The 11,063-nt window shown below is 31.7% G+C and overlaps 1 protein-coding gene across 6 annotated transcripts; it reads right to left on the reverse strand.

The window, feature by feature from the left end:
- Positions 1–333: 333 nt before the first annotated feature.
- Positions 334–10,548, reverse strand: LOC106425224 (jacalin-related lectin 42-like). Of its 6 annotated transcripts, none has more exons than XR_007324980.1 (4): positions 10,233–10,548; positions 9,021–9,086; positions 8,755–8,919; positions 334–637 (listed from the first exon to the last, which is right to left on the reverse strand). XR_007324980.1 is itself a non-coding variant. In XM_022710862.2 (3 exons), the coding sequence occupies exons 1-3, from the start codon at positions 10,431–10,433 to the stop codon at positions 8,863–8,865; spliced, it is 324 nt and encodes a 107-aa protein (XP_022566583.1). In that variant the 5' UTR covers positions 10,434–10,542; the 3' UTR covers positions 6,918–8,862. The 6 variants fall into 6 exon arrangements, 1 of the variants encoding a protein (XP_022566583.1); XR_007324982.1 differs by having other exon boundaries at positions 9,002–9,086; positions 10,233–10,536; XR_001285059.3 differs by lacking the exon at positions 334–637 and adding an exon at positions 6,918–7,265 and having other exon boundaries at positions 10,233–10,546.
- Between the last annotated feature and the right edge of the window lie 515 nt (positions 10,549–11,063).

The following is an 11,063-nucleotide window of genomic DNA, read 5'->3' on the forward strand; positions in this document are numbered from 1 at the left end:
TGTAATGACTCATTTTGACTAATCTTACGTGTATAGGCCAGATCATTTCCATCAACTCTATTAAAGCATGAGTACCTGTTTCTTGAGAAGGAAGCAACTGAGAGAAATATGCACCAATGCTATCAACACATGAACCCACCCGTCCATGGAACCCAACAGTAGCATTTCCTTAGCTCTTCAGCACGAACTTGGTACCAGTCACTGGTCCAATCGTTGAAGAGGTTCTCCCTTTTGATGTTTTGAAAGTCAATGACGTAAGGACAATACAGTTGTATGGTTGTGTAACAGCGCTCCACTGATGTGATATATTCATGTGGATGATTGATCGTAAACTAAAATAATAGATAATAATTTATTAATAGAACTAATTTAGTATTGAAACATGTCAAGTTGAAACCAATGTCAAACCTTTTTAGCAAAAAAAAAACAAATGTTAAACCTCATGTTGTGTTCCGATCTTCACCCTCGCTCACGATTTTGCTCATTGCCAGCTTTGTCGTAATCGAACTTAATATGCCTAGTCGCAGTGCCCTCCGTTGTAACATAAACTTTTCTTACACCATCATAGTCGCCGCCATCGTCATAACTTACACCTGTAGTTTGACCACCTTGCATTGCTGATTTGGTTGATGGCATCCTAATGAAATATGCTCCAAGAGAGTTGAGATTCTTCTTAGCAAACCCATGAAATCCAATGATTTTCTTGCCATTGTTTTTTTTTTTAATCTTCTTACTCTAATTATATTTGTCAGTTGCCCATCGTTAAACCCTTTTATACTTTTTCAAAAATGATTTTCTAAGTCTTCTATCGTTATACACTTGTTATTTTCTAATTATTATATTTTCTCGTTTAATCTTTTTATTTCTTCTAATTGCTTATTATTTAACTGTTTGTAATTTTTTTATCTTTTCTTCAAGCTCTTCTCTGTTGTTTTAGTCGTTCTAAATCGTTATCTTGATTTTCTTTTTGTATTTTTTCTAGTATTATTTTTATTTGATCTCCAACTGTTTCCGTCATAATTTTTCAGTTGATTTATTAATGGTTTCTGTTAGGTTTTTTTACTGTTATTAATACGTCATCCAATTCTTGTAATTTGTCAAGTTCATATAGTATTTCTATATTATTTTTTATTTCAGAAATATTTTTATGTATTTCTTCAACAGGTTTAGTTCACTCTATAATTTTATCTAGTTTTTCTTGCACTATTTTGTTTATTTAATTTGGTTTATTGATATGTTACTAATTATTTCGGTTTGGTTGTTTAGTATTCCACATATTATTCTCAACGAATGACAAATTTTATGATCTTCTCTTACATTTGCTCCCATCGTATATTCAGTGTTTTCCATCAGATTTCTTTCTAATGGTATAATTTTTTCCTTATAGAGTATTTCTGGTATAGAGTATAACTCGGGGTGATATTCAATAGTTTGATCTATAAATTCATCCATTTTTATAAATTTATCAGTTTTTCTATTATTTTGATTTCTTCAATTTTTTTATTAGCTTTTCTTCCTCCTATGAGTATTCTAATGCTCGTCATTTATTCTTATTTATAACTGCACATAATAATTTTATATGCTCTCCTTTCTGTTCATTAGTTTTTTAATTTTATTACTATCTTTATTGGGGTTTGATGACTCTGATGCCAATTTTTTCTTACAATTTTTCATCAATTTTTTTTTACAATTCTGACTCTGATTTTTTTCATAGTTTATTATCTAATGTTGTTATAGATCGATCTAATTTATTTAGTTTATGATTAATTTGTTGTAAATCATATAAACTACTAATTGATTTTCTTCTTTCGTTGTAGGTTCTGTTTCTAGCTATTCTTAATCCATTACAGCTAGGCTCAAAAAATTTAATTGTGGAGTATATGTACTATTCATTTGATCGCTTATATTTTTCTTTGGTATATTTCTTTAAACAAGTTTTCAAGATATCTATCATTCTTGTTTGCAAATTCGATACTATGTGCAGATGAGGATAAGGCGTATCCAACAGCATACATAATTGATAGCGGATGATCTTCGTCTTCCATAAGATCATGTCTTTGGAAATCGTAGATAATTCCGATTGAATTGTTAAGGTTTTTTTGTTGTTAATGGGACAAACTACGTTAAATTTAACAACTGAGTGTTTTAAATTGCTATATACTATTCTGATTATTTTATCGTTTTCGTCCTGAATTCTATTGTTAGTTACTACTAATCTAATTGGGGAATCAATATTCCTTTTAAATGTTGACCTTACTATTATTTGAATTGTTTCAATGTGTATATGAGATATGTTTTCTTGATGACTCAATTTTATTTTACTTATCTTTTCGTTTATGGCTTCAGACAAAATTACTGGTAATGTGAATTCACCGCAAGTCGATTCAATTGGTAAGGGAAATTCTCGTATGAATTTTCTGATGTATAATATATTTTTTCTTATAAATATTTTTGACAATCTATTTCTATGTACACCTTGATCATTTTTAATGTAATTTTTTCTTCCTTTTCAAGGTTTTGGATTTTTGATCCTTGGATTAATATATCTTTTTCAAAGAAATTATTTGTATTGATGCTACTAATATAATCTAATAAGTGATTTTGTACTATGTTCTGAGTTTCTTCGTTATCAGACATACCTGGAATGAGCTAGAGTTGGATTTTTGTTGGTTGTAATGGTCGCCTGAATTTGATTGAACTTCTTTGATTCTCGGGTGTTTTTAATTTTTTTATGAGTTTTTAAAGTGAAAAACTGCTATTCAGAAGGTTTAGGCCTTCAACAGTTAAAGCTTTTCAGAGAAAAGTTTTCTCAACTCTTTAAAACGAAACTTGTTCGATTTTTTTTTTCACTTCACTCTTTACAAGCGAGGTTCACACACCTATTTATACTACATATTAGATAAGGACATGACTATTTTACAGAATAAAGATAGACGTGTAGCTCATTATTCTCCACTCTTACAAAGATTTCGTGTGGAATCTTATTTTTTCCACTTTATTTATGTATGTAGCTGTATTAGGTTTACATTTTTCCACGTGATTATTGTCGGACGTCTACATTTTGTTGATTGTGTCTTCAATTATTGGTTCCCCAGTCATGTCTTCTTCTTCAATTACTTCATCCTCCGGTCTTTCATCTTTGGTTCCGCAGATTGCGCATGTGTGTGGTTCTCCAAGTTTAACTTCGAACTGTGATTTTCTAAGTAGCTCAAACATGATATTTTGAACATTTGATGAAAGTATTTTCCCATATTCTGAAAACGAATGGGCTTGTTTGTTCTTTAATCGTTGTTTTTTCAGTTGCTCTAGTGAGTAGTAACATTGAATCACTTTTGTAATTAAGACGATGGTTGTTGCTTAGATAAAGGATTTTTCTGAGCATTCCGATTGTTAACTCGGCATCTACTTGAATCCTGTCTTCGTTACTATATTCAATGTTTGTTGGGTCGTCCTTTGTTGGATACTGCCCATTGCTTACTCCTATAATAATTATCTTCGATGATGGACATCTAACTCCTGATTCTCTTATTTCTGTTATTTGGAACTCCGGGTAGTTGCTGTAGTACTTCATGAATACTTCTTTATTTTTTGCATATCTGGTAAAATACCGAGAGACGGCTGTTTTTAGGCCTTTGGGAAAAAAATTGAGTTGTTTTTCAGGGTTTTGGATATAGTGTTTCGATAAGTCCGATAAGCCCCAAACTATGTAGATTTAGGGTGGTTATTGGGCTTGCTCAGGTAAGACAATAGCTTTTGGGCCTAATCCTTGATGCTTTTTCGGATAGATGTGTTTGTATTTGGTGTTTTCTGGATAGGTATTTATTTCATTGAAATTTCCGAGAAATTTTGACCTCTTTTGTTCCGGTAATTTTTGCGATGGTTGGAATTTTTTCGATGGGTGTCATTTTAGTCGTTGGTTGCATACTTCCTCCCCCGCCAAGAAGTAGGCGATCTTTGAATGAATTTTCAATTGATTTTTTTTTCTTGATTCTTCGAGGGCTCGCTTGGTTTTTAGGTGGACTTTCTGATAGGATTATAGTTTTACCCGAATCAGTCATCCAAAACCTAAAACCTAAAAATCAAACCCAAAACGCTGAAACTATAATCCTACCAGAAAGTCCACCTAGAAGCACAGTCAATAAAAACCCCACAAATTGTATGTCATCTTCAACGGACCATTGAAGGGAATCTACGACGAATGGCACAAAGCATCCCAATTTATAACAGACAAAAACGTTATTCATCAGAGGTACCCAACAATCAACAATCGACGAATTCTAGCCCAATTTAGGCTTCGTCGATTGTTGGGTAGCTCTGATGAATAATGTTTTTGCATGTTATAAATTGGGTTTCTTTGTGCCATTCGTCGTAGATTCCCTTCAATGGTCCGTTAAAGATGACATAGAATTTGTGGGGTTTTTTAGTGACTGTGCGTTTAGGTGGACTTTCTGATAGGATTATGTTTTGGGTTTGGTTTTTAGGTTTTAAGTTTTGGATGACTGATTCGAGTGAAACTATAATCCTACCAGAAAGTCCACCTAAAAGCCAAGCGAGCCCTCGAAGAATCAAGCAAAAAAAATAAATCAATTGAAAATTCATTCAAAGATCGCCTACTTCTTGGTGGGGGAGGAAATATGCAACCAACAATTAAAATGACACCCATCGCAAAAATTACCAGAACAAAAGAAGTACAAAATCAAATAAAACCTACCCTTGAAAAATTTCTCGAAAAATTCAATGAAATAAATAACGATCCAGAGAACACCAAATACAAACACATCTACCCGAAAAACCATCAAGGCTTAGGCCCAAAAGCTATTGTCTTACCTGAAGCAAGCCAAATAACCACCATAAATCTACATAGTTTTCGACTTATCGAAACACTCTATATCCAAAACCCTGAACAACAACTCAATTTTTCCCCCAAGGCCTAAAAACAGCCGTCTCTCAGTATTTCACCAGATATGCAAAAAATAAAGAAGTATTCATGCAGTACTACAACAACTACCCAGAGTTCCAAATAACATAAACAAGAGAATCAGGAGTTAGTTGTCCATCATCGAAGGTAATTATTATAGGAGTAAGAAATGGGCAGTATCCAACAAAGGATGACCCAGCAAACATTGAATATAGTAGCGAAGACAGGATTCGAGTAGATGCCGAGTTAACAATCGGAATGCTCAGAAAAATCCTTTACCAAAGCAATAACCATCGTCTTAATTACAAAAGTGATTCAACGTTACTACTCACCCTAGCAACTGAAGAAACAACGATTAAAGAACAAACAAGCCCATTCGTTTTCAGAATATGGGAAAATATTTTCATCAAATGTTTAAAATATCATCATCTAATGTGTGAGCTACTTAGAAAATCACAGTTCGAAGTTAAACTTGGAGAACCACACACATGCGCAATCTGCGGAACCAAAGACGAAGGACCGGAGGATGAAGTAATTGAAGAAGAAGACATGACTGGGGAACCAATAATTGAAGACACAATCAACAAAATGTAGAAGTCCGACAATAATCACGTGAAAAATGTAAACCTAATATAGCTACATACATAAATAAAGTGAAAAAATAAGATTCCACACGAAATCTTTGTAAGAGTGGACAATAATGAGCCACGCGTCTAGGCCTGGGCATTTTACCCGGACCCGAAGACCCGAACCAGAACCGACCCGAAAATACAGGTTCGGGTCCGGGTCCGGGTCCATGCTAAGTACCTATTGGGTCTTTTTTTTTTGGACCCGCGGATCTCGGTTCGGGTCCGGGTCCTACCCGAGACCCGTTCGGGTACCCGAAGTACCCGCAAATAATTGTATATACTAGGTATATTTGGGTGATTGGGTATATTTTTGGTATTTTGGATTTTTTTTAAAGTTTCGGGTTTGGATTTTCGGGTATAATTGTAGGTTTTTGGTGAAATTTTAGATTTTTAGAAAATATAATTTGGGTATTCAGGTAAAATTCGGGTATGTTTTGGGTTTTCGGGTCTAATTTTGGATAAATATTTGGGTATTTTTGGGTTATCCGGGTATTTTTAGAGTTTTCGGGTACAGTTCGGGTATTTCGGGTCCTAAATACCCGAACCGACCCGGATCCGAAATATACCCAAAAATCTTGGATATTTTACGGGTATTGAAATTATAGACCCGAACCGACCCGGACCCGACAAAACCCGACCCAAAACCGACCCGAAAAGTTATAGGTACCTATATGGGTCTAAATTGCTAGGACCCGAAGGACCCGGACCCGACAATACCCGACCCGAAGACCCGGATGCCCAGGCCTACACGCGTCTATCTTTATTCTGCAAAATAGTCATGTCCTTATCTCATATGTAGTATAAATAGGTGTGTGAACCTCTCTTGTAAAGAGTGAAGTGAAAAAAAAAATCGAACAAGTTTCGTTTTAAAGAGTTGAGAAAACTTTTCTCTGAAAAGCTCTAACTGTTGAAGGCCTAAACCTTCTGAATAGCAGTTTTTCACTTTAAAAACTCATAAAAAATAAAATTAAAAACACCCGAGAATCAAAGAAGTTCAATCAAATTCAGGCGACCATTACAACCAACAAAAATCCAACTCTAGCTCATTCCAGGTATGTCTGATAACGAAGAAACTCAGAACATAGTACAAAATCACTTATTAGATTACATTAGTAGCATCGATACAAATAATTTTTTTGAAAAAGATATATTAATCCAAGGATCAAAAATCAAAAACCTTAAAAAAGGAAGAAAAAATAACATTAAAAGTGATCAAGGTGTACATAGAAATAGGTTATCAGAAATATTTAAAAGAAAAAATATATTATAATTCAGAAAATTCATATGAGAATTTCTCTTACCAATTGAATCGACTCCCGGTGAATTCACATTACCAGTAATTTGTCTAAAGCCATAAACGGAAAGATAAGTAAAATGAAATTGACTCATCAAGAAAAAATATCTCATATACACATAGGAACAATTCAAATAATAGTAAGGTCAACATTTAAAAGGAATATCGATTCCCCAATTAGATTAGTGGTAACCGACAATAGAATTCAGGACGAAAACGATAAAATAATCGGAATAGTATGTAGCAATTTAAAACACTCAGTTGTTAAATTTAACGTAGTTTGTCAATACGATATCTCATTTACAACAAAAAAACCTTAACAATTCAATCGAAATTATCTACGATTTCCAAAGACATGATCTTATGGAAGACGGAGATCATTCGCTATCAATTACGCATGTTGTTGGATACGCCTTATCATCATCTGCACAGAGTATCGAATTTGCAAACAAGAATGATATATATCTTGAAAACTTGTTTAAAGAAACAACTATTGTAAGGTTTATACCAAATAAAAATATAAGTGATCAAATAAATATGACATATACTCCACAGTTAAAATTTTTGAGCCTAGCTTTACTAGATTAAGAATAGCTATAAACAGAACCTACAACGAAAGAAGAAAATTAATTAGTAGTTCATATGAGTTACAACAAATTAATCATAAATTAAATAAATTAGATCGATCTATAATAACATTAGATAATAAACTATGGAAAAAACAGAGTCAAGATTGTAAGAAAAAATTGATGAAAATTAGTAAGAAAAATTGGTATCAGAGCCATCAAACTCTGATAAAGATAGTAATAAAATTGAAAAACTTATGAACAGAAACGAGAGCATATAAAATTATTATGTGCAGTTATAAATAAGAATAAAGGACGAGCATTAGAATACTTAGAAGCGGGAGGAAAGCTAAAAACCAAAAAAATTGAAGAAATCAAAATAATATAAAAACTGATAAATTTATAAAAACGGATGAATTTATAGATCAAACTATCGAATATCACCCCGAGTTATACTCTATACCGGGAATACCCTATAAAGAAAAAATTATACCATTAGAAAGAAATATGATGGAAAACACTGAATATACGATGGGAGCAAACATAAAAGAAGATCATAAAATTTGTCATTCGATGAGAATAATATGTGGAATACTAGTCAACCAAACCGAAATAATTAGTAACATATCAATAAACCAAATTAAATAAATAGAATAGTGCAAAAAAAACTAGATAAAATTATAGAGTCAACTAAACATGTTGAAGAAATGCAAAAAATATTTCTGAAATAAAAAAAAGTTATAGAAATACTAGATAAACTTGACAAATTACAAGAATTGGATGACGTATTAATAACAGTAAAAAAACTAACAGAAACCATTAATAAATTAACTGAAAAATTATGAGAGAAAAACTTGGAGATCAAATAAAAATAGTACTAGAAAAAATACAAAAAATAGAAGAAAAACAGGATAACGATTTAGAACGACTAAAACAGTAGAATGAAGAGCTTGAAGAAAAAATAAAAAATTACAAACAGTTAAATAATAAGCAATTAGAAAAAATAAAATGATTAAACGAGAAAATAAAAGAAATAGAAAATAACAAGTGTATAACGATAGAAGACTTAGGAAATCATTTCAGAAAAAAAATAAAAGGGTTTAACGATAGACAACCGACAAATATAATTAGAGTAGGAAGATTAAAAAAGAAGGGGGGGGAGGGGGGGAGGATCGATATGGACAAACACAAGGAAGAATTAAGAGAAATGCTAAAAAATATTACTCTAACAGACAGCCTAATGAATTATCTCAATGAAATATGCTCTAAGACAGTTGCGATTCTTCTTAGCAAACCCATGAAATCCAATAATTTTTTTGCCATTGGCTCTTAGTGAAAATTTAGTACCCTCTGGTTTGTGGTCTGTTGGTGATTAATTTGAAAGCAAATAGTTCATTACGGTGAAGCCACCAGGGTTCGAATTCCGACCACAGAAGAATTAACATTTCGGCATTGTCAGAGACTGAGGACGTGACAACCACTTATGTAGAGCCAGGATAGCCCATGATACCCCTGTATAATAACAAAAAAAAACAAAAACTTAGTACCCTCATCGTAACCCATGAGATCAGAAGTCTTCAGGTTAGTTACAAACTGAAGCGAATGTGTCACACCAGTCGATTCATTGCAGTAACCCCTACAGATATCAGATGTTCCTTTTCCAAATGGTTAATCTCGAACTACATAAATAAAATGACAAATACCATCAATAACACTAAAAATATTTGTCACAAAAATAACAATACAAGGAGTAAAATTCTCTAAATAACATTCATTAAACAAGAAAAATGCGTCTTTTGTTGGAAAAAAAAACAAGAAAAATGCTAAACTATCTTAAACTCAAAGTTAAAGCAAAAAAAAAAAAAAACTATCTTAAACTCTAACCTTAGCCCCAAGTTCTAAATATTAATTTTAATTATAATCACTAAACCTAAACTCAAACATCAATATTTTTTTTATTTATAATTTGAATTTTTTTATTTCTAAATATTTAATTTTTAGAAAAGCTTTTAATATATTTAATTAATTAATTAGTTATAATTAGAGGTAAGATTGTCGTTTGTTAATGAATACTTATTTCTTTAAAAAAATTTATGTGTTCTTTTAAAATAAAAAATGTTTGGAAAAATTTTATGTTTACCACTTTCATGGTACCATTTTTTATGTTTACCACCAATAAATAGATATTTTCAAAAATACATTATTCATTAAGTGACAAAAGATTCTTATACCTTTGTTATCTATAAGTATAATAAATCATTATTTAAATAAATAATAATAAAAAATTAAAAAAATATATATATTTTTGTTTTATGTTTTCGAATTATACTTTTTCAAATTCAAACTTTTTAATAAATTTTTTTAAATTTTTTTTTATTTTTTTCAAAATTTCTTTTGTAAATCGAAAATTATGTTTAAAATTATTTTTTGAATTTCTTTTTTATTTTTAATTATTTATTTATATATTTATTATAATCTTAAATTTCACATTTTAAAAATCATATTTCATCCTTCAACTCTAAACTCTAAGTCTAAATTAGTTAACTTTACGGGCATAATTGTTTTTTATACCTTCATTAAAAGTGATGGTTAAAGTGGTTAGTGTAAACATGAAAAGTGGTGATATGAAGGTAGTATTTGTGGCAATTTTCCAAAATGTTTTATAGTTATTTAAAAATATTTCTGTAAATAAAATAATAATAAAAGTGATCAAATAAAAAAGAATGTTGTGCCAATGGTATCGGAATAAGAGACGGGAGTTTTTTTTTTTTTTTTTAAGAGACGGGAGTTGGGTCAGATATATTTTTCAAGAAACGTTTTCATACCGTCTGTGTCAGACCACAACGATCCGAGACACCATGGATTAGTCCAACTGTTGTTTCTCCAGCTTTGACATACTCAAACTTTATGAACTGAATGCCTTCACGACCACCTCGTACATGTAACTTTGTTACACACTCATAATTGAATCCATCATCCCATTGTTTCCCTCCATTTCCGCCTTTAGCTTCCACATTTAGGGCCATCGTGTACTGATTGATTCAAATCTTCTTGAGAAGGAAGCAATTGAGAGTAAATATGCTGACGAGCAGTGTGAGTGGCGAATAGTTTACTTTATATTGCCATTTTTGGTACAAGTTAGGTACAATTGTTAGAAAATGTATTTATCACGTGGAGAGAGAGAGAACCTGAGTGGGACAGTGGTGCCTGATGAGGAGAGTGAGTGGCTAGGTGGCAAATAATTTACTATATATTGTATTTTTGTACGAGTTAGGTACAATTGTTTAGATAGTGTATTTATCACATGGTGGCGATATTCAACACTTTTCGGTTATAGACAAGAAAGCGAAAGAATATCGTTCTTTAGTTCTCAATCACACAGAAATTGTCTAACCAATAAAAGCGAAGAAAAATGTTGTATGCAACTCATGCGCAAAATGACATTAAAAAAAAATGAAAGAAATCGGAATATTGATAATCTAAATTTTTTTTTTTTCTAAAGGATAAATATCATTAAAAATATAATGAAGATCCGGTTACAAGTTATAAAACATTGAAACCAAGAGATGCTTTTCAGCTTATCAGGTTTAAGGGACCGCAAAAGGTTTAAAAAAACCCCAAAGAACCTACAAAGATTAAGGCCAAGCAACCCAAAC

This window comes from Brassica napus, chromosome C6 (assembly GCF_020379485.1).
Source record: "Brassica napus cultivar Da-Ae chromosome C6, Da-Ae, whole genome shotgun sequence".
Classification (NCBI taxonomy): domain Eukaryota; kingdom Viridiplantae; phylum Streptophyta; class Magnoliopsida; order Brassicales; family Brassicaceae; genus Brassica; species Brassica napus.

Bases quoted from the DNA above. Each gene is read 5' to 3' on its own strand.
- LOC106425224 (XM_022710862.2), bottom strand. From the start codon at position 10,433: ATGGCCCTAAATGTGGAAGCTAAAGGCGGAAATGGAGGGAAACAATGG. The intron at 9,087-10,232 runs GTATGAAAACGT...TTATTTATGTAG, and splicing joins GTTGTGGTCTGACACAGACG to TTCGAGATTAACCATTTGGA. The intron at 8,920-9,020 runs GTGTGACACATT...GTTATTATACAG, and splicing joins TTACTGCAATGAATCGACTG to GGGTATCATGGGCTATCCTG.